At 41.9% G+C, this 23,778-nt stretch overlaps 1 protein-coding gene across 1 annotated transcript; it reads right to left on the reverse strand.

The window, feature by feature from the left end:
* Window positions 1–1,066: 1,066 nt before the first annotated feature.
* ARL6IP5 (ARF like GTPase 6 interacting protein 5) lies at window positions 1,067–23,658 on the reverse strand. Its single transcript, XM_024747041.1, has 3 exons — window positions 23,224–23,658; window positions 4,653–4,870; window positions 1,067–2,668 (listed from the first exon to the last, which is right to left on the reverse strand). The coding sequence occupies exons 1-3, from the start codon at window positions 23,397–23,399 to the stop codon at window positions 2,496–2,498; spliced, it is 567 nt and encodes a 188-aa protein (XP_024602809.1). The 5' UTR covers window positions 23,400–23,658; the 3' UTR covers window positions 1,067–2,495.
* Window positions 23,659–23,778: the final 120 nt, after the last annotated feature.

The following is a 23,778-nucleotide window of genomic DNA, read 5'->3' on the forward strand; positions in this document are numbered from 1 at the left end:
GCACCTGCCTTCTTTCTCTTTTTATATAATCCTAGGTGGTACATCACAGGCAAAACAGGCTAGGAGAGAATGGACTTAATGGGGACAAACAATACATTATTTTGAAGGACAAGCCATGGGAAAGAAATATGGTGTTTCCACTTTTTAAAGATAATTTAGTGGGTACAAAAGTATCCAAATTTAAATAGATATAGTTTTCAATCAAGTAACTAATTTTAGAATGCCCCAAGGCTGAGAGTTTTGTTTTCTCTTACTTTACCATTTCTATAAAGCATCCTTGCATACAAAGCCAGATGGTTTAAAAAACACTGCGATAAATAAAACTTTTAGAGTACCTAGCATATTCTGCATTTAAGAGGCTAAACTCTGATGGGACAAAGCACTCTGAACATCTTTAAGCTTAATGTGTATCAGTGGTTGAAGTTCTGGAAGCTCTTATGTGTTTGCTTATACAGCAACAGTATTAATAAATAAGCCAGGAATTTCAAGAAGTGTGAATAGTCCTGAAAGAGGACATTACTCTTAGATGTGCAAAAAGGAAAGATGATCCAAATTCAAATTTACTGCCTCATTACACAGGTTTTGTCAAGAAACAGGTGAAGCCATTCATAGTATGCTTTTTTTTTCCTATTCACCCACTCCCACCTTAAAAATCTTAACTGAAAATTTTAACTTGTTTTTAAAGTGAAATAATTTATAGCATTTCCATGCTAGAGTTTTCTATTATATTCTGACTACCAACCATTAGTAATTGTAATGAGTATATTTTTTTCATTCACGTCGTCACTTTCTCCAAATTTATTGCATTTAGTCCACAGATTTCACCATGTACAAAATGGGTCTAAAATATGTATAAGCCCATGCCAGGTTTAAAAAAGGATTCCATTAGTATTCGGTTTTATTCTGGCTGGAAATTAATAAAGTATTACAGTTTTATTAACAGTATTTGAAACACAAGCTGTTTTTTGCTGCAGAGAGAATATTTGCGTGTTTATAGGGCTGTCACTGAGTTTCTCAGACATTTAACACAGTTGCACAGTAAATAAAGTCTCACCCCCCCAAAAAAAATCTTTGATAAATTTTATTCATATTTGGCTATGGGTACAAATTCTAGGCCATGTATGTGAAGTCATGGTGATATTGCTTTGCTAGAGAGAAAGGCTGCAGGTTGGCTAAGAAATTAAAATGCAAGAAAAAAGCAGGAGCAGCATATGCATTGCTTCTTATTCTAGGACATACAGGGTCTCTTCAATAAGTACTGCTCCAAATGTCTTCCTAATTCCATGCTAGGGAGAGCTAAATATTTTCTATTCATCTATGAAATCACGCAATTGGCAAGGAAAACATGTTGTATCATCTATTTCTAAATACATGGGAAGTGAAAGGAAGAAAGTAATAGAAAATATAAACTCATGCTATCTTAATTCTAATGTCTAGCTATAAAAACATATAACTGTACCAAGTGCTATCTAATATTTTTATGAACTGCAGAAGCTGTTGATCACTCCCATTTCTGAAGGTCTTTTTGCTTGGTCATCTAAAGATGCTTTTCAGATTTCAAAAGATCAGCTATTATTGTCCTCTTTCTGCCCCTAAGGAATTAGTAAAACGCACGTTCATTTCCTTCTTTCTAAATGTTCCAGTTAAAAATCAAACAGTGAAGAAAAAAGGGAAACATTATCTTGGACACCTTTTTGTCATTATAACAACAAAAACTGTACAATAGAAACTCAAGTTTTATTCTGATTTTTTTGTTTGTTTTTTAACAAGACCGTCAAGAATAATACAGGTTACAGAGCTGTAACCTCCTTAAAGAAGAGGATATTTAGTTTGCAACAAATGCCTTCTAGTGAGAACATATTACTAGCACTTCAAAAATTTACAAAAGGTTGACAGAATATTCTCCTAAATAGCTAGCTTTATATTTATAAACAAAATAGAAACAACTGGTTTATCCACTGCACATCAAACAGGAGGCAAAGTGATCGAGATCACCTTTGATTTTAAAGAATAATAAAAACTACTTTATACCCCACATATTATAATCCTAAGGAAGGAATATTTTTGAAGGATGCTGAGGGGGATTAAAACAGGCTAATGCATGACATCCTCTCCTTTAGTAGTCTTTTCATTTACTCATATTGCCTTTATCCTTTACAATTACTTTTTTCCTACAAGATAACCATACTGTTGCAGTACAATCCGTAATTCTTTTCTTTTATTCCCCTTAAGAAATAAGTGCGACCCATTTCCTATCAGCTTTCATAAACACACTTGAAACTTCAGGCATAATAGGAGGGTGGTTTCTTTCAGTTTGAGGCCTTTTCTCTGTAACAGCAGAGATGAGAACAGGGTGGCCTCTCCGTGCGTGCTGCCATGGATAGCTGGATGGTTTGTGCACCTCGTATTTCAAAAACACAAACGGAAAGTAGGTCTGGACAAGGACAAACTGCAACTCGATTTCTGCTGCAACCCTATCAGCAGGTCAGCTCTATTTACTCCTTCACTTTACTGATATAGTCAGTGAACTTGCTGATGCTTTCTTCCTGCTGTTCTAGGGCATCCAGGACAATGCCCATGGGCGTCCTCTTCAGACCGATCCCCTCCATTTTATTCTCCAGTTTGTTCTTGAGGTTCCGGAGTCTCAGCGATGCGTGGATAAACATCACTACAGGGAAGTGAAACGTGGTTAGCATCAAAGCAACGGTTCTCTTGTTTCCCCTCACACTTGTAGCAGAAACTTTCTCCGTTAGCTACAGTCCAGTCTGGTTCTCTCATTGATCCAAGTCCCCACATGGATCCTTGGACTTTATATAAAGTATTCTTTGTGTGTGCAGGAAAATGTCGTGTTCAGCAGCAAGGACCATAATCTGGCTGCCAATCTCTTCCCTTCACACATTGATATCATTACCTTTCAGATGCTACTTAAATGCCCTGAAATTCAAAGTGAATCCATGTGATTCCAACTTCACTAAAAAGCAACTGAACACCAAGCATTTCAGAAAAGAGCTCATGCTTAGTTCAGGGATTACCTGTATTTTGTCCCTGCAGGAGGCATGCAGGTGAAGTCCTCTTAGAAAATGTCTGCTATGGGGCAGTCTTCCATAGTGTTGGGTATAGATGTCTAGATAAAAAGCTAAGGGTCTTATGGGCCTTATGTAACCTGGTGTTCCCCAGATTTGCCTGACTATTAAGTATTACCTGAGTTTGTTTATAAAGATTCTCTGGCCTCTCCCCTAGACCTTCTGAACCAGAATCTTAAAGGGATGGTCCTGGGAGTCTGTATTTTAAACAGACACACTGGGTGATCTGCGCCAGCAGTTTTCAAACTTCTGTGTACATACAAATCACCTGGACAGATGGTTAAGTAGGCAAATTCCCGGTCTTCATCACCTAAAATTCAGCCTGTTAAGACTGAGGTAGGATGCCAGAATGTAACATTTCAGTAATCATTGTGGATGCTTCTAATTGTGGATGCTTCTGACGTAGGCGATTTTGGACCTTCATTTTGACACGCACTGATGTGTGTTCTCTCTGGAGGCTCCTAATCTAGAGTGGCCATTAGAAACATTTGAGAAGCTTTCTAAAAATACAGGGTCTTTGGGCACCACTGTGGACCCAAAGAATCAATATCTCCAAGGGATGTAGCTGGCAAATTTATATTTTTAAAAATCATCCTGGATGATTCTCCCAATCATCAAAGTTTGGGAATCACTGATATTGTCTAATTTCCTTCTGTTATAGATGAGTGAACTACAGCCCATAGAGGATAACTGGTCCAGATCCCATGGCTGGTGTCCAGCAGGTCTAGGAATAGAAACCTGGACCCTTGACTCTTGACTTCTGATACATTTCATTACCCTGGCTTGTGTCTTTACAAGCTGTGCATTTAAGCAGAATCACTGAAATACTAAGCCTGTAGCACATAAAGAAAACCTGAAGAGTATTTCAAAAAGTCTGAATTTACTGATTCAATTATTTTATCCAATAAGGTATGAGATTCACATATAAATATTCTGGGCTTAATCTAACAAACCTTAAACAAGCAATTGATTTTGTTTAATGGTATAGTGGCACACGTGAAATGCTATTAAAAGTCAAAGGGATATTTCTGTCACTTAATACACTATAATTTTAATCAGATTTCTCTTGATGAGACTGGAATTTTATCTGTTCTCTATTTCAGGCTTCAAGTACTTGGGAATCTCGGTAAACAATGCATATAGACTTTAGAAAATGTCTATTTCTCTTCACCAGAATTGGAGTACTTGGTATCTATATTCTGGGCCAACTTACACAACTTTTAACAATAATTATGATCTTCTGAGTAAGTAGAGAGTAAACATCCATTTCTCTGTTACCAAAGGATGCCCGGCACTGAACGACTGAGAACAGACTCTGATATCAGACAAATCTGGATTCCAGTGCAGGCTATACCACTTTTCTGCTGTATGACTTGCGATCCGTATTTGTTTTGTTTACTGTATTTGTGCAATTAATGGACTATTAGGCCTTGATCTGCTGTTTCAGAAAATCCTGATAATTTTGTAGACCTGCCAGCACGCCTCAGAAACAGGTTAGGTTATTCCCACTGAATGATGGCGCCTACATTTCTTTATGATATAAGGAAAGGAAGGCCCAGGTTCACTTACACAGCAAAGGAAAAGTGATGCCAAACACAAACACCATGACTCCCCCAAACATGGATATAAGGAAGTAGCTGGCTAGCATGACCACCATGACAAACGTTGTGGGGTACTGCTTCTTCATCCGGCGGAGGATGTCTTTATTGTGGGCTGCCCACACAAAGCCCGTGAACACCAGCACCACCACGATGCCTCCAAGAATCATGTTGAAGGGGCTCAGGAACCTGGGATATGAAAACAGAGGGAGCCCAGGTCAGGAGGAAGAAAAGGAGGAAGGGGAGGAAGAGTAACAACAAAGTACTTACTTAAGCCTTTTATATAAGTTGTCTCATTTAATCATATCTTGATGAGGTAGATGCTATCAATTTACTTCTCAAAGGAAGAAACTTAGGCACAGAGGTTAGAAAATGGTGGAGCAAAGATTCCCACTGAGGCAGTGTGACTCCCATCAAATATCCCGTCTCAGTAGAGGCCCAGCATTTTAAAAGACTAGGGCCCCTCTTTTGGATGGGCTGTCTTTAGCTTTTATACATCCTGGGCTCTAGTACACGTTGATTGTATTTTCTGAGCTCCAAGGGCTTATTTAAATCCTCCTAGAAGCTGCCATGCTAGATGAATGTGGAGTACAGGTCACACAGTGGGCTCCATGAGCCCGATCCTGTCTGCAGTCACACTTGTGATTGGACTGTGCAATAATTTTTAAAACTTTTACTTGAATCCCAATTTTTTTTTTTTTTTTTTTTTTGGGGGGGGAAAAAATCCATAAATCTTGGGATTTCTTCCTTCTCCTGGAAACAAGAAAATCTCACAAAACTGGGTCCAGTTTCCCATGTCAGCCACTGGCTGGAGTGCCTTCTCACTTAGGTAGAATAAATGCTCTCCATTTAGCCTCAGCCCTCACCCCCCACCCCCAGTATCTATGGCATCTCTGACACAGAGGCCCCCAGTGAGGTGCCATTAATATTGTTTTTCTAACAGCTCCCCTGCACTGCTCTCTCACGTAAGCTGCCTGGCCCATGGAGGCATTTGGGTTTATGACTCCTGGCATGGAGGGGCCATTATAGTTCTTTAAAAGGCCCAGAGTATCATTAGGAGATGGGTCATCAACTGAGATTTCCAAGCGTAGAACCTCCAGTTTCATTGTTACATGAAGCAAAGGTTACTCTACTGTTGATAATAGGGGAAACATTATAAAGAGGAAATTTAGATCAAGTATTTCATAAGTGAGAATGACTGGGCATTGTAGCCCCACTCAGTCCAACCCTCCCACCCCACTATGTGTACAAAATCCTTAACAAGACATTTGTGGTCAGCAAGTATGATGAATTACTAACTTTTTACCCTTCTAAGAGGCTAATGAGCATTTTGCTTGGGAAGGACAAAGAGGGTCAGTGTGTTATCATCATGCTCTGAATATTAACATCACTGATTTGGAAGACAGGATAATGAAAGGTGGTGCCCAGAGCTCACTTTCTCTGAAATAGAACAGATGAAGGAGTCATATTCATATTGGGATGCATATTTAGGACAATTAAGATTCTTTTTTTAAAAAAATCCCTTTAAATTTTAGCTCTGATTCTGCCTCCTGAAACACAAAAGCTATTTTAAATAGTTTCAAATAGGAGTGAAAGTATTGCATATCTTAATGGGTGAAATCAGGGACATAAGTTATGTCAAACTCTTTTGAAAAAGTAAAAAATTTCTACCAAAATGCACGGAGTTAAACAGTGGTAAAAGTAGTAGCACGTAATTTAAAATTAACCCCTACGATAATAAGTTGCTTATTTCATTCAGAACTCTTGCAAATACTTATACCCTTCAAGGCAAAAATCTCCCCTTTAGAATAGTCTAAGGAAGTGAATAGAAATGCAAAGACTGAACTGTAAGAGTATTCACACAAGTGGTATTTATGGTTTATAACCTTTAGAAACAACCCATGTGGCCAACAATTTACTAAATGGTGGCACATGCAACTGTTTTCAAAAAGTCAAAGTGTACTTAATAATGTGGGAAGACAATAATATATCGATTGGGTAAAAGCAACAATTCTCTCTGGTAGGTGGATTTAGCACCTATGTTATATAACTCAGAAGTAGAAATTTTTGCAATTCGTAAATTATTTTGTAATCAGAAATAAAATGAACATATAAACAATGAAATATAAAGATGTAAAAGGGGACCTCCCGGTGGTCCAGTGGTTAAGAATCCGTCTTGCAATGCAGGGGACACGGGTTCGAGCCCTGGTCAGAGAACTAAGATCCCACATGTGGCAGGGCAACTAAGCCCACGTACCGCAACTACTGAGCTCGTGCACCTCAACGAGAGAGCCTGCACGCTGCAAGCTACAGAGCCCACACGCTCTGGAGCCCGCTCGCTGCAACGTAAAGATCCTGCGTGCCACAGCTAAGACCCAGTACAGCCAATAAAAATAAATTAAAAAAAAAAGATAAAATAAAAACTAAAACCTGATCTTTAAAAAAAAGAAAAGAAAAAGAAAAAAGACTATGGGATGGTTAATTCAAAAAAAAAAAAAAAGATATAAAAGTAACTGCTCCTCAGCCCCACAACACCGGCTTGGGACAGGCCAACTACAACAGTCCAATCTTACCTTGCCTCATCTCTCCAATAACATTAATGCAATTTCAATTCATACGCACAGCCAAGCTCTTCCTTCTCCCATCCAAACCTTGGTTTCCTGCCCACTCTCTGGATCCTCTTGTAACCAATCCACCACCTCCCCTGCAAGCTTTCCCACCTTCCAGCACACGTGCTAGTCTATCTGTCCTCCTCCGTCAGTTTTTTATCATTTAGGTCTCTTCGTCTCTTTGTTCTTTTTTTCTTTTCTTTTTCACAGTTTTATCTGGCTTATACCGTGTCTCCAGCTTTGACCCTGGAATTGGTTTGGGAAAGACAAAAATTTCCTTATAGGTCTGGGGAAGGGAAGACTTGGACAGGGCCAAAACAAAATCCTCTTTAGCAAGTGGTAGGGAGTCTGGGTAGAGAGGCTCAGAAACTCTCACGGATTAATAAATTTCATTTCTAGCACCAAAAAGATTCTGAGAGAAATGATACCAAAAGACTCCAGTAGTTATACTGGGTAATAGGATCATTGGTAATATCTTCCCATTTGCTTATCTCTATTTTCATATTTTTTCAATAGCCATGTATTACTTGAAAATAAAAAAAAAAATTGATATTTAAAAATAAAAGAAATGGGGGAAAGGTGCCTGAAAGAGACAAACCCTTTTACATAGCCTTGATGTTGACAAAATCAACATCAACTCAAAGAAGCAGAGCAGAGGGTTCAAGTTTAGGAAACTCCTTTGCATAAGCTGCAAATAGGAGATGGCTGGTTGGTGGCAAAGTGTCAAAGGTCTCCGGCGCAGTTCTTCCTGGAATGTCTGTTAAAAGAACAATTCACGAGGTGTAGCATATAATAAAATGCATGCCAAGCTGTCTCTATTTTTCTTGGGACAAGTGAGGTAGATACCTAGGCTGAATGTCTAAATAAAGCCCAGGACAAAGAACAATGAAAAATCCAGGCCTGACTCAAGCAATTCCAGATTTGCTTTTCACCTGTGCCTGTTGCTCACGTTCAAGGGGAAAGAACAGAGCAGAGTCCTACAGAAGTGGTTTTAGCTTACCACGTGCCCAGCCATGATCTGTAATTAAACCAAAGTTCCAAGCTGGAAAAAAATGAACAAAGTTACTTGGAGCAGAAATGATTTTCTTCCTTACTCCGCTTAAGGGCAATTCCATTCTAAGAAAGGGTAAAATGCACACCTCTCCCACTGCCCTGGCACCTCCCTCTACTTGGAACAAAATAGACCACCCTCCAGAGATTAATTTCATTTTCCAGTGAGTGTAGGAGTTTGGGAACCAGTTGTCGACTGAGATGAGTAAAGCTGTTTTACTCAACAGTTGGGTTCTTAGTGACATCAGTCACAGTGAAGCCCAGGGACCTTTAGGACAAAACTTCCATAAATGTGCCACCCCAGCTTTCATGTGGACAATTGCCATTGGGCTCGATGGGTGCCATTTCATTTTTTGGTAGTCTGTGAATGAGAGAGAGGGGGGAAGGGAGGAAGGAAGATAGAGGGAAGCAAAGGAGAGAGGGAGAGAGGAGGGAGAGAAAAGAGAGCGAGATCCTGATTTTCTATCTTTGTTGAAAATAGGACCTAGTTGTACAAATCAGAAACAACATGTTTTTCTATTGTGAGTTAAAAATATATATTTACATACATATGTATCCTATCCAATTAAAAAGTTGATAGATAAATGTAATAGTTAAAAATTCTGGTGGAATCACTGACAGTTGTATAAAAGTTTAGAATCCCATCACAGAATCCCTGTAGCAGACTTGTCAAAGAGGAGTCATCCCAGTCCCATTAAACAGATGCATAAACTGAGGCCCAGGGCAGTGAAGAAACATAGTCAAAGGAATCCAGGGGGAGAAAAACAGTGCCAGTTGATGTAATTGTGACAGCAATTCATAATATAACCCATTTTGTGTTGTTAACCAGCTTCAGAGATTTCCCCCCTCAACCATTTTAGAACCCTGTCCTTCCAGTTGGGGTAAGCAACTAAGGATCATTCTGGGAAATCCCTCAGCATTCTCATTTCTCTCTAAATGAAGGCGGCTATGAGTGGCTGTGGACACAGGTCCTAAACTTGCGAACATGACTCAGCTAGCTATGGCTATAGTTTCAGCACAAGTTGCTAAAAAAAAATCTCGGCCAACAGTAGAATTTTAGAGCTAGGATGGATCTTGAAAACACACCTCATTCTACATAGAAGCAAGGTAAGGAATAGATAAGTTAATAAATTTGTCCCAAGGCCACCAATTGCAGTGCTGGTGATAAAAGTTTACCCAAACAGAGATCTTCAGATCGACTCAAGTGCACGTTTGGTAATGCCTGCCATGCTGTGATGCCAACAAGAGCCAAAGAGGTGGTGAAATATTTTCTGAGCAGCAGAAGCAGCTTTGCACTGAGTTCCAATTTTCTAACCCAAAAAAGCTATTTTGGCAGTTTGGCTCCTGAGGAAGCCTGACTCACCAAGAAAGCGGGGAACAATTTACTCACAGTGCACTTCTCTAAATCGGTGATGTTTTTCTGAGGTTCTTAAACAACCAGAGGGGTCACTGCCAGTATGAATCCACCCACCCATTTTCTTGCTTCTCATCACTCTTAGGATAAAAACAGGATTCTTTCCACATTCTACAAGGCCCCTCAGGGTCTGGCCCCTGCTTGCCTCTGCAGACAGGGTATGTAGTTTGTACCTGGGACAATGGGGCTGAGCTGAGGGCGTAAATGTGGCTGGAAATTCAGGTCACACTTCACCCACCAAGTCTGCAATTTGGCTTAAGCTGCATCTCTCAGGACAAAGGGACAATCTGAATCATCAGTATGAGGGATGGCTAAGGGGTACAGCATCTCTGCCTGTCAGCTTTTTCATACCGCCGCCTCCTGATTCTGCAAGCCATCTGCTGGCATTCTTATCTGTCTCTAGAACTTACCCTGCCCCTGGCCATCACAGGCCCGAGCACAAGCCGTTCTTTCTGCCTGATTCACTCCTATCTTCTTCGAATCTCAGCTTAATCAGCTTTTTCTCAGTCTCTCTGACCACATCCTGGCACCGTCTGCCTCTTCTTCATAGCTCTGAACCCAGTGGCAGTTGGATATTTATTTGAATGAATGTCTCTGTCTCCCACTAGAGACCAAGCGCTATGAGGGCAGGGACCGTGACATTTTCTCCCCAGCACTTGGCACAGTGGCTGGCACAGAGCAGGAGTTCAGTAAATATTTGTAGAAAGAAAGAAAAAGGGGAAGTAAGAATCTAGCACATTTTCATGTTATTTAAAGTAAGCTCAGCAACTTTCTATGGCCAGGAATTAAGTGACAAGAGATTTATCTTGGACAAATCACGATTATTCTCACTGTACACTAAGTATTACCGTAGAAATGGTCCCCGTCTTTGTACCTTCACGGAGTTGTGATGAAAGGAACAGAACAAAAACCAAAAGTAGGAAAAACTCCTGTGCAAACATAGGAGATAATCAGATGAAATCGCAGGGCCCTTGGGCTCGCTGGAAGGAGGAATCTTGGTTAAGTTCTGTCACTAGTGCTGGCTGGGGGCCAGGAGGGAGAGTGGGTGGGACAGAGAGAGATTCATCCACCTGCAGACCTGTCTATATAGGCCCTCTTGCCCTTGGATTCCTCAGATAATCCCAACCTTCTTCTGTGGTTATTTTGGTATCCCAACACGGCTTCCTTCCTGGCAAGAACTATCTCTGACTATAAAGGACGAATGTAAATGTACAAATCAGTTTTGAGTAAACGTGATCAGTGTCTCCTGGGTCTAATGATCACAGGCAGTTAAGGTGGGGCAGGGATCAGACTCCTTTGTCACAGAAAGGTTAAAGTAACCTAACCTTGAGGTTTTCCTAACCAACTGAATCAGCTCAGCTCATAGTATTTATCGCGTACTGGCTGTGTACTGAATACTTATCACACCGTGTGTACTGGTCCCAGCAAACTAAACACATCCAAATGATCCACTGTCTTGGCAGCAGGTGGCATGTAAAAAGTATCCATTCTAAGACACATGAACCTCCGTGTTTTCTTTTGTATTTATCAAGTTCATTGCTGGTTTTATTTTTTATTAACAACAGCTTGGACCTGGGTTAGAAGCCATGAGTCTCACCCCTCCTCTAGCCATGGAGCTTCAAATAGTCACTATACAAGGGACTAATTAGACTGCAACAGATCCTTTTAAAACTTTTTTTACGGCAGATTTCTAAAGGTAGAGAGAATGGTATAATGAACCCTCACGTACACTGATCACTGCCTTCAACAATTAGGAACCCACAGTTAATCTCACAATGATGCTTTAGAACTCAAGTGGAAAGATATTTGTTTACAAACTGTTCTTTCTGAATGCTTTTAGTGTAGTTGATTAAATGGTTGTCACATGGCAAGTTCTTACAGCACTGTGGAGAGAGGACAGGGGTTTGGACAAATGCTAATGAGCCTGGCGACACATAAACTCCCTTCCTACAAGCAGTTCCTGTCTATTTACCTCCCACTAACCCCAATTTCTGCATTCCTTTTTGTTTCCTGCAGACGAGGACTTCACTGATGGGATACAAAGCAGATTAGAAGCAGCAGAAGCCAAAGCCCCGGTTTTCCACTTCAGATGGGCTTTCTGTCTTCCAGGTGTCTCCATTTCACGAATGCCCCCTGGGAGAAAAGGCCAGGAAATCCTATCTATTTATGGTAAATGCTTGCAGAACGGAGATGCAGTCTACAGGTTTTTTCTTAAGATCACGGGCACGGAAGTGTTCCCTGAAACAAGAAGCCAAGCTCATTACAAGAGCCAGGGGAGGATGTTATAAGTATTCTGAAGCTGAGTGATTCACTTGTCCAAAAGGAAAATAAAAAATCTCCAAGGGTGCTGTTCAATTTGGTATAGGTCCAGTTCATCTTTTAGAATTGCATTTCCTGTACAGAGCTCTCTGCCCCCAGTAAGTTGATCGAGAGCTTTTGCCCTCTTAGAAAGGGGTAAAAAAGAAGCCCCAAATCCGCCTATTTACTTGAACATTTACCCAGAATTATTGTAAATCCTTGTATAGGGAAAGGGGATAGAAACTACCAACCGCAGGAAATAGTTTAAAAGATAAAGTGTGTATGGGGAGATGTTGAGAAGAATAAGGTTATATACATAGTGTCAGAAGATGATTTAACAAAAGAATTCTTACTTGAGGAAGAATTTTGAGATTAAAATTTCACTGAGTGTTGACAGACCTCTTAAAGTTTTGTACTCAGAAGAAACACATGACCCGCCCCAGAACGACATGTGCCAGCATGCCATGTGCAGTGCCTCAAGTGCAAATAAAAGTGCGTGGAAGGGCAGGAAGAGATTAATTCTGGGAGGACTTGGGATGGCTGGGTGGACTTGTACTCCTGCTGGTATCCTCAGAGCACCAACAGTACCTGGCAAGTAGCAGGTGCTCAGCAAATATTTGTCCAACTGAGTGGAAGGCGTCTGTGCCGCAGGTGAGGATGGTTCCGTTTAATAATCCTTTCCCCGTCCATATACTCAATGCCTCTCCCATTTCTGACGCCGGAGAGTTCTGCGATTTGGCATCATAACGTATAGGGGAGATCAGGTAAGTCAGGTTGAAAATGATGTGTGTTTATATACGTGTATGTTTCTGTGCACTTGTATAAAAATTAATTCTTATGTGTTCAGCATCCTCTTGGTGCCTCTATAAACATGGTGAAGGCAGCAACCACAGCTGTCTCATTCTCCACTGTATCTCCCGGCACGGCGCCTGAGAAATTGGTAAGTGCCTCGTATTCTTTGTGGAGTGAACAAATGAAACAACACAAATAGGGTAATATTGCAGAATTGGCTGAGGAATCTCAGAAACATTTCCACGAGGTTTCAGCATGTTTATGCAATTGATTTCATCTGCAAAGGTTTTAATACATTCCCATCCACCCAAGGGCTCTTTTTTTTCTTCCTCTACCAGCTAGAAACTTGGTTTTTCTTCCTTTTTGCAGTAAAAGGGGCAAACAGTCTGCCCATTTCTTAAAACCAGATGCTGATGGCTACCAGCCTAGAACATATTATGGGACCACACTCATTTTTTTAAAAAATTATTTTTATTTTTTGGCTGTGTCAGGTCTTAGTTGTTGCACACAGCATCTTTCCTTGTGGCACGTGGGGTCAGTAGTTGTGGCATGTGGGCTTAGTTGCCCTGTGGCACGTGGGATCTTAGTCTCCCGACCAGGGATCAAACCGGCGTCCCCTGCATTGCAAGATGGATTCTTAACCACTGGACCACCAGGGAAGTCCCGGGACCACACTCATTTTGAAAAGATTACAGTAATACTCTTTTCAGATAGAAGAAACTCCTTACCATCTCAAGCGACTACAAGCAAAAAGTGGTAACTCTAGTTTCCACCCAGTGGTAGCACCAACATGGGCCACATGGAGATGAAGTATCAATACTTTGGCTAAGGAGAGACCTTTAAGACAGTGGAGGAGTAAGACGTAGAGATCACCTTCCTCCCCACAGATACATCAGAAATACATCTACACGTGGAACAACTCCTACAGAACACCTACTGAACGCCAGCAGAAGGCCTCAGACCTCCCAAAAGGTAAGAAACTCCCCACGTACCTGGGTAGGGTAAAAGAAAAAAGAAAAAACAGAGACAAAAGAATAGGGATGGGACCCGCACCAGTGGGAGGGAGCTGTGAAGGAGGAAAGGTTTCCACACACTAGGAAGCCCCTTCAGGGGTGGAGACTGCGGGTGGCAGAGGGGGGAAGCTTCGGAGCCACGGAGGAGAGCACAGCAACAGGGGTGCGGGGGGCAAAGCGGAGAGATTCCCACACAGAGGATCAGGGCCGACCAGCACTCACCAGCCCAAGAGGCTTGTCTCCTCACCCGCCGGGGTTGGGGTGGGGGTGCTGGGAGCTGAGGCTCGGGCTTCGGAGGTCAGATCCCAGGGAGAGGACTGGAGTTGGCTGCGTGAACACAGCCTGAAGGGGTTAGTGCACCACAGCTAGCTGGGAGGGAGTCTGGGAAAAAGTCTGGACCTGCTTAAGAGGCAAAAGACCATTGTTTTGGGGTGCTTGAGGAGAGGGGATTCACAGCGCTGCTTATAGGAGCTCCAGAGACGTGTGTGAGCTGCGGCTATCAGCGTGGACCCCGGAGACGGGCATGAGATGCTAAGGCTGCTGCTGCCGCCACCAATAAGCCTGTGTGCGAGCACAGGTCACTATCCATACCCCGCTTCTGGGAAGCCTGTGCAGCCCGCCACGGCCAGGGTCCTGCAATTCAGGGACAACTTCACCAGGAGAACGCATGGCGCGCCTCAGGCTGGTGCAACATCACGCCGGCCTCTGCCACTGCAGGCTCGTCCCGCATCCGTACCCCTCCCTCCCCCTGGCGTGAGTGAGCCAGAGCCCCCGAATCAGCTGCTCCTTTAACCCCGTCCTGTCTGGGCGGGAACAGATGCCCTCAGGCGACCTACACGCAGAGGCGGGTCCAGATCCAAAGCTGAACCCCAGGAGCTGTGCGAGCAAAGAAGAGAAAGGGAAATCTCTCCCAGCAGCCTCAGGAGCAGCGGATTAAATCTCCACAATCAACTTGATGTACCCTGCGTCTCTGGAATACCTGAACAGACAACGTATCATCCCAAAAGTGAGGTGGTGGACTTTGGGAGCAACTGTAGACTTGGGGCTAGCTTTCTGCATCTAATTTGTTTCTGTTTTTATGTTTATCTTAGTTTAGTATTTAGAGTTTATTATCACTGGTAGATTAGTTTATTGATTTGGTTGCTCTCTTCCTTTTTTAAAAAATATTTATAGATATTTGGGTTTTTTTTTTCCTTTTTTTCATTTTGTGAGTGTGTATATGTATGCTTCTTTGTGTGATTTTTGTCTGTATAGCTTTGTTTTTACCATTTGTCCTAGGGTTCTGTCTGTCCATTTTTGTTTTTGTTTTTGCTTTGTTTTTTGAATAGTTTTTAGCGCTTGTTATCACTGGTGGATTTGTTTTTTGGTTTGGTTGCTCTCTTCTTTCTTTTCTTTTCTTAATTACTTTTTAATAATTTATTATTTTAATAACGTTATTTTATTTTTTTCTTTCTTTCTTTTTTTTCTCCCTTTTCTTCTGAGCCATGTGGCTGACAGGCTCTTGGTGTTCCGGCCGGGTGTCAGGCCTGTTCCTCTGAGGTGGGAGAGCTGAGTTCAGGACATTGGTCCACCAGAGACCTCCCGGCTCCACATAATATCAAACAGCGAAAGCTCTCCCAGAGATCTCCATCTCAACACTAAGACCAAGCTCCACTCACCGACCAGCAAGCTACAGTGCTGGACACCCTATGCCAAACAACTAGCAAGACAGAAACACAACCCCACCCATTAGCAGAGAGGCTGCCTAAAATCATAATAAGGTCACAGACACCCAAAAACACACCACTGGATGCGGTCCTGCCCACCAGAAAGACAAGATCCAGCCTCATCCACCAGAACACAGGCACCAGTGCCCTCCACCAGGAAGCCTACACAACTCCCTGAACCAACATTATCCAGTGGAGGCACACACCAAAAACAATGGGAACTACGAACATGCAGCCTGTGAAAAGGAGACCCCAAACACAGTAAGTTAAGCAAAATGAGAAGACAGAGGAACACACAGCAGATGAAGGAGCAAGGTAAAAACCCACCAAATAACTACTGCAGAGCAGAATAAAGAAAAAAGAATGAAAAGAATTGAGGAGAGTCTCAAAGAACTCTGGGACAACATTAAACACATCAACATTCAAATTATAGGGGTCCCAGAAGAAGCAGAGAAAAAGAAAGGGACTGAGAAAATATTTGAAGAGATTATAGTTGAAAACTTCCCTAATATGGGAAAGGAAATAGTTAATCAAGTCCAGGAAGCACAGAGAGTCCCATACAGGATAAATCCAAGGAGAAACACGCCAAGACACATATTAATCAAACTGTCAAAAATTAAATACAAAGAAAAAATATTAAAAGCAGCAAGGGAAAAACAACAAATATACAGTGGAATCCCCATAAGGTTAACAGCTAATCTTTCAGCAGAAACTCTGCAAGCCAGAAGGGAGTGGAAGGACATATTTAAAGTGATGAAAGGGAAAAACCTACCACCAAGATCACTCTACCCAGCAAGGATCTCATTTAGATTTGACGGAGAAATTAAAACCTTTATAGACAAGCAAAAGCTAACAGAATTCAGCACCACCAAACCAGCTTTACAACAAATGCTAAAGGAACTCCTCTAGGCAGGAAACACAAGAGAAGGAAAAGACCTACAATAACAAACCCAAATCAAATAAGAGAATGGTAATAGGAACATACATATCGATAATTACCTTAAATGTAAATGGATTAAATGCTCCAACCAAAAGACATAGACTGGCTGAATGGATACAAAAACAAGACCCGTATATATGCTGTCTACAACAGGCCCACTTCAGACCTAGGGACACATACACTGAAAGTGAGGGGATGGAAAAATATATTCCACGCAAATGGAAATCAAAAGAAAGCTGGAGTAGCAATTCTCATATCGGACAAAACAGACTTTAAAATAAAGACTATTACAAAAGACAAAGAAGGGCACTACATAATGATCACAGGATCAATCCAAGAAGATGATATAACAATAGTAAATATTTATGCACCCAACATAGGAGCACCTCGATATATAAGGCACATGCTAACAGCCATAAAAGGGGAAATCGACAGTAACACAATCATAGTAGGGGACTTTAACACCCCACTTTCACCAATGGACAGATCATCCAAAATGAAAATAAATAAGGAAACATAAGCTTTAAATGATACATTAAACAAGATGGACTTAATTGATATTTATAGGACATTCCATCCAGAAACAACAGAATACAGTTTCTTCTCAAGTGTTCATGGAACATTCTCCAGGATAGATCATATCTTGGGTCACAAATCAAGGCTTGGTAAATTTAAGAAAATTGAAATCATATCAAGTATCTTTTCCGACCACAGCGCTATGAGACTAGATATCAATTACAGGAAAAAAATCTGTAAAAAATACAAACACATGGAGGCTAAACAATACAGTACTAAATAACCAGAGATCACTGAAGAAATCAAAGAGGAAATCCAAAAATATCTAGAAACAAATGACAATGAAAACACGACGACCCAAAACGTATGGGCGCTCCAGAGACGAGCTCCAAGGTTGTCCACTCTCACCACTATTATTCAACATAGTTTTGGGAGTTGTAGCCACAACAATCACAGAAGAAAAAGAAATAAAAGGAATCCAAATTGGAAAAGAAGAAGTAAAGCTGTCACTGTTTGCAGATGACATGATACTATACATAGAGACTCCTAAAGATGCTACCAGCAAACTACTAGAGCTAATCAATGAATTTGGTAAAGTAGCAGGATACAAAATGAATGCACAAAAATCTCTTGCATTCCTATACACTAGAGATGAAAAATCTGAAAGAGAAATCAAGGAAACACTCCCATTTACCATTGCAACAAAAAGCATAAAGTACCTAGGAATAAACCTACCTAAGGAGACAAAAGACCTGTATGCAGAAAACTATAAGACACTGATGAAAGGAATTAAAGATGATACCAACAGATGGAGAGATCTACCATGTTCTTGGATTGGAAGAATCAGTATCGTGAAAATGACTATACTATCCAAAGCAATCTACAGATTCAAGGCCATCCCTATCAAACTACTAATGGCATTTTTCACAGAATGAGAACAAAAAATTTCACAATTTGTATGGAAACACAAAAGACCCCAAATAACCAAAGCAATCTCGAGAAAGAAAAGCTGGAGGAATCAGGCTCCCTGACCTCAGACTATATTATTATACTACTTCAGACTATACTGACTTCAGGAATCAAGACAGTATGGTACTGGCACAAAAACAGAAATGTAGATCAATGGAACAGGACAGAAAGCCAGAGATAAACCCACGCACATATGGTCACCTTATTTTTGATAAAAGAGGCAAGAATATACAATGGATTAAAGACAGCCTCTTCAATAAGTGGTGCTGGGAAAACTGGACAGTTACACGTAAAAGAATGAAATTAGAACAGTCCCTAACACCATACACAAAAATAAACTCAAAATGGATTAAAGACCTAAATGTAAGGCCAGACACTATGAAACTCGTAGAGGAAAACATAGGCAGAACACTCTGTGACATAAATCACAGCAAGATCCTTTTTGACCCACCTCCTAGAGAAATGGAAATAAAAACAAAAACAACTGGGACGTAATGAAACTTAAAAGCTTTTGCACAGCAAAGGAAACCATAAACGACCAAAAGACAACCCTCAGGATGGGAGAAAATATTTGCAAATGAAGCAACTGACAAAGGATTAACCTCCAAAATTTACAAGCAGCTCATGCAGCTCAATATCAAAAAACAAACAACCCAATCCAAAAATGGGCAGAAGACCTAAATAGACATTTCTCCAAAGAAGATATACAGATTGCCAACAAACACATGAAAGGATGCTCAACATCACTAATCATTAGAGAAATGCAAATCAAAACTACAGTGAGGTATCACCTCACACCGGTCAGAATGGCCATCATCAAAAAATCTACAAACAATAAGTGACATTTTCGATTGTCACAACTGAAGGGGGGGGCACTTTTTTTTTTCCAAATTATGTTTTACTAATAAAACAAGTAAAAACTGATTTATCAATCTTCACATAGTATAGAGCAGAGATGGTGCTAAACATCCTACAATACACAGGACAGCCTCCTACAACAAAGAATTCTACAATCCACAATGTCAGCAGAACCCAGGTGGAGAAACACTACAGAAGAATATTTCACCAAATTTGCAAGGGCAATATGAATTAGCAAAGAGTCTGAATTCTAAACTTTTTAAAATTGAATTTTTACACCATAGTAATCCTAAACAATACGTAGTAAGTACTGTCAGCAACGACCCCGTTAGAATCACTCCAGGAGCTTGTTGCTGTTATGTGCTGGCATACTGCTATGTGCTTCAAAATAATTTATTCCGTTAAAAGTTGCCCCCGTGATCACGTTGAAACCTTACGTTCACTTATTTATTCTTTGCATTTAAACATCTGCTGTATTGTAGGCCTTGGGGATCCAGGGAATAAAAATAATGCTAACCACAACAACAAGGAAAAGAAAAAAATAATCACAAACAAAACCCACAGGGACCTCCCTGGTGGTCCAGTGGTAAGACTCTGCGCTCCCAATGCAGCGGGCCCGGGTTCCATTCCTGGTCAGGGAACTAGATCCCACATGCATGCCGCAACTAAGAAGTCTGCATGCCGCAACTAAGAAGTCCGCATACCGCAACGAAGATCCCGCGTGCTGCACCTAAGAGCTGGTGCAGTCAAATTGATTGATTAACTAATTAATTAATTAAAAAACCCACAGTCTCTGGCCTCAAGGACTCAATAGTGCAGAGTGAAGACAAATGAAGAGACAAATTAAAAGCCTGTGGGGGTAAATACCAGACAAGATGTGGGCACAGGTGTAGGGAGTGAGGGGCAAAATCCTGTAGAAGCAGGAGGAATTGAATAAGTTGGGGACTGGTGTTTGGGTGGATGGAGCTGCTGGGATACAGATGCTATCTGTGTCTCTCCTTAAGTCAATGATAACACCAACAATGATACAAATAATAATGAAAACTCCAAAATAAATTTCGTGAAGCAAAAAGTAGGAGCCGGACACTGTTCTAAGAAACTTGCCTATATTAACTCAGATAATCCTCAGAAAAGCCCTACAATGCAGGTACTATCATTAGTCTCATTTTACAGATGAGGAACCTGAGGCAAAGGGTGGTTCAAGTGACCTACCCAAGGTCACATGGCTAGTGGCTGGTAGTTGGGATTCAAAATTTACTTAACCAGGCTCTGGTGCTGAAATTCTTAACCACTACTTTCTACTCTGTGAAGAGCCGGAAGATATGGCAACCGTCTCCTACAAGGACTATTAGCTAAGAGACTTAGACTTAATCTAAGAGGTAGAATAGATCTCCTGAGTGGAAGTCATATGCCTGGGAAACCATGCTTTTAGGATGAAGACCAAACTTCTAACCATGGATTACCAGGCCCTGACTGATCAGGCCTTCAGGCACAGATCTGTCTCTATCCTAATCGCTCTTAATCTCCATCTTGGTCTGGGCAGCCCTTCCGGGTGTTTTGGAGCTAGATAATATCCACTTCTCAGAAGTCTTTAGACTTGAGGCTAGAGCCCTCCAACAATGACCTGGCGGTCCCTTCTGTCCAGCAGGGGATGGCACCATTGAAGAAGACACTTCCAACACAGTCCTTTCCCCGGGAAACACCCAGGCCACATTTTCACACACACTCTACCAAGATATCATGAGAAACCATCAGATGCCAGTAGAGAATCCAGTCAAACAGCCTCCAGCTCTGTTCTGACCCTCCCATCTACTGATATCACCAAAAGAGGAGAGTTCTGTTTAGAATGAGAAACGTTCGGGCATCAACTAAGCCTCCCTGACCCTGAAGACATTTAGTTTCTTCCAGCTTTAAGATACTACAATTCCAAACCTCATGACTCATAGGAAGATGGCACAGTAGTTAAGAGTCTGGGGTTGTGACTCTGAGCAGGTCGTTTAAACCTTCAGAGCCTCAGGTCTAATAATAACAACAATAATAATGCAATAATAATGTCTCATCTCATCGGGCCGCATGAGGGAATTTGCTAAGTTACTTACCAAAGTACCTGGCACACAGAGCGCTCAATAAATGTTAGCTTTTATTATTATTAAATGATAAAGGAAGAAAAGTGCAATCTGGAAAGAACTACAGGCTGTGCATTTGTAGATGCATAGGAAACAGTTGAAGATGTCACACCAGGTTTTACTGGGGTACAAAGGGAATCCCACACTTGGCACACAATTTTCAGAACAACTTACTAGCCTGTATCTTTTGTAAGTTTTTAAAGATAAGGTTAATTAAAAAATGAAATGGTGGGTGGGATAGGGAGGGTGAGAGGGAGACGCAAGAGGGAGGGGATATGGGGATATATGTATACGTATAGCTGATTCTCTTTGTTATACAGCAGAAAGTAACACACCACTGTAAAGCAATTCTACTCCAATAAAGACATTTAAAAAAAATGAAATGGCTACTTTCACTTTCAAAAATGTGACTGCCAATCCCCATCTCCTATTTGAAAAGGGAAATCGGAAGGGCCAACACCCCAAACTGCCTGAGTTAGTAGGCTAAGACACCACAATGAAGGAGCTATATTTAGTCAGGGCATTCATAGTGAAAAATGAATTCCATCAAGGTAGCAAGGCTGCTGGAGCTTGTGTCTGATCTGGGCAGTACATCATTTTGAAAAGCAAGGTTTTTTGTTTGTTTGTTTTTCTGTACATTTGATTGGTCTGTGTCAAATCTTGCCCTATATCTAGATTTGGGGGAGTGTACCTCAAAAAAAAAAAAAAAGACCCCATAGCTAGACGACCAGGTAAGATGCCTTTACAAAGAAAGAGAAAAGAAAAAGCAAAACAACAGAGGCAATCCTATTTACCAGAGATTTTGTTTTAAAGAAATTTTTTTATTGTTTGGAGAAATAAGCCTTAAGCATAAAGCTAGGGGAAGGTTCAGAAAGCAGCTGCTCCAGGCCTGTCCGACTCCAACTAATTTTAACTTGGCTGCTGTATAATTCGGAGTCGGTTCAGAGCCCATGCTGTCCACACACCAAGCCATTCTGAGTTGGAAATTCCTTAAGCAACACATCATGAGGATCTGTGTAACTGTCTATTCAGTCACACAAATGAGAGTCCACTTCTGCATGGGGGCAAATATTCTGAACCACACCCAGAAACTGTGAACTCTCCCTCTCCCCCCTGTGCTGGGTATTTGGTCCTACATCTTCTCAACAACTGTCACGTGTCCTTTGGTCAGGATTCATGTGTGATTGATCTTGGTGTGCCCAAGCTTGGCACAGAGAAGTGACTCAATAAATATGCCAAAGAACAGCAAACCAACTACAGAAACCATCTTATTTGCCCTTTCCCACACTTTACAAGTTTAGATTTTTCCTTTCTCCCAGGCCAGCTTGCTTTTTCCCTCTGTGTTTGCTTTCAAATAGAAATGCCAGACACTTCTTTAATGGCAAGTGGGTTTCTTTATAAAGTCTGAGGGTGCTTTTTTCTTTAAAGGTGCATGGGATCAGCAAGATCTAGAATATCACCACCCCATCTTGCAAAAGTGAGTGAAGCATTTCTTAAAGGGTGAACTACCAGAAAAAGTGGTTTCTAGAAGAACAGGTGTTGTGTGAAATCGCATATAACAGAGGACACAATTTTAAGATCGGGTGTGAAGATAAAGTGACCATGCCTGGCAACTACTGGAAGAAAAAAGAGCAAAAGGACACCGTTTCTAAAGTCATGGCAGACTTCACCCCACACTGGGAGATGCGCCACCAGGCTACACCCACCCTTTTGCTCCCAAGCTCAGCTTTCCCGTACAATGTGGCAGGCATCAGGCAGAGAAACCTATAAAGAGAGTCGCCTCTCTGATGCCCCTTCTACACTAACACCCCAGAAGGCAGAGTCCGGATCCACACCCTGGCGCCCCAAGCCTTCCAGGGCGGCGTCCGCCCCAGCCAGCCCCAGCATAAGGTTACGCCACTTTCCTCTTTCTCCTTATTTTTAAGAGACTGGGGCGCTACAAATATCACCCCCAGCAAAAGCGTAATTGGGGTACAGCGGGAAAGAAGTCATTTTTTTGTTGCCTGAGGTTGGCAACATTTCCTCACCCCAGGACCCCCATCACTCTTCAGCCCGAGGCGCGGAAAAAAAAAAAAAAGGGCCCCCAGATTGCTGCGGCCTCGCCCTGCGAACAAGTTGCCACTGGTTTGGCCGCTTGCAGTTGTCAGGACAGGAGCTGGTCTTGGAGAGCGTTTACGCATCCCGGGATCTTGCACCAAGATCCCACTCGGTGCTGACCCCGATCAGTACCCGGGAGGGGGACCCCACTTACCCCACGACGGAAATCATCATGGCAGCCACCACCAGGTAGTTGGTCTGATAATAGAGCAGGTTGCTCACCACGCGGTTGTTCCATTTGGAAATGTCCCTGAAGTCCGGCCGGGCGAAGCGGTCAGAGCCTGGGAAGAAATCGTCCCAGGCGCGGAGCGGAGCGATATTCACGTCCATGTCTCGCTTCCCAGCTTCTTGTTCTTTGCTTCTGGAATCTGGCGGCGGCGGCAACCGATCAGCTGAACGGGGTTAAAGATGACAGCGGCTCTGGCTCGGTCGGCTCTGCGGTTGGCGGGCAGAGAAACAAAAGAAATTGGGAGCGGGCGGGCGTTTCTTCTCTTCTTCTTGATTGGTTCTAAGTGGTTGGTTACAGGAAAACTGGGGGCCCGCAACAGAGCAAGGAGCAGAGTGCAAAACAGAGGTGAAATAACAGAAAGAAATCGGCGGAAATCCCCTGTCTGAAGAGAAGTGGCAATGCCTTCCCGGGCAGTCAGAATACAGCGTGCTTTAAAATTCCCCCTTTGAGGGTCTAATCTACGAATGTCGTCTGGGCTTT

Source organism: Neophocaena asiaeorientalis, unplaced genomic scaffold (genome assembly GCF_003031525.2).
Source record: "Neophocaena asiaeorientalis asiaeorientalis breed wild unplaced genomic scaffold, Neophocaena_asiaeorientalis_V1.1 scaffold130, whole genome shotgun sequence".
Classification (NCBI taxonomy): domain Eukaryota; kingdom Metazoa; phylum Chordata; class Mammalia; order Artiodactyla; family Phocoenidae; genus Neophocaena; species Neophocaena asiaeorientalis.

Excerpts from the sequence above, each read along its gene's own strand:
- ARL6IP5 (XM_024747041.1), bottom strand. The coding sequence starts at position 23,399 with ATGGACGTGAATATCGCTCCGCTCCGCGCCTGGGACGATTTCTTCCCA. Across the intron at positions 4,871-23,223 it reads ATGATGATTTCCGTCGTGGG|GTTCCTGAGCCCCTTCAACA; the intron begins GTAAGTGGGGTC and ends TTCATATCCCAG. Across the intron at positions 2,669-4,652 it reads CATCACTTTTCCTTTGCTGT|TGATGTTTATCCACGCATCG; the intron begins GTAAGTGAACCT and ends ACTTCCCTGTAG.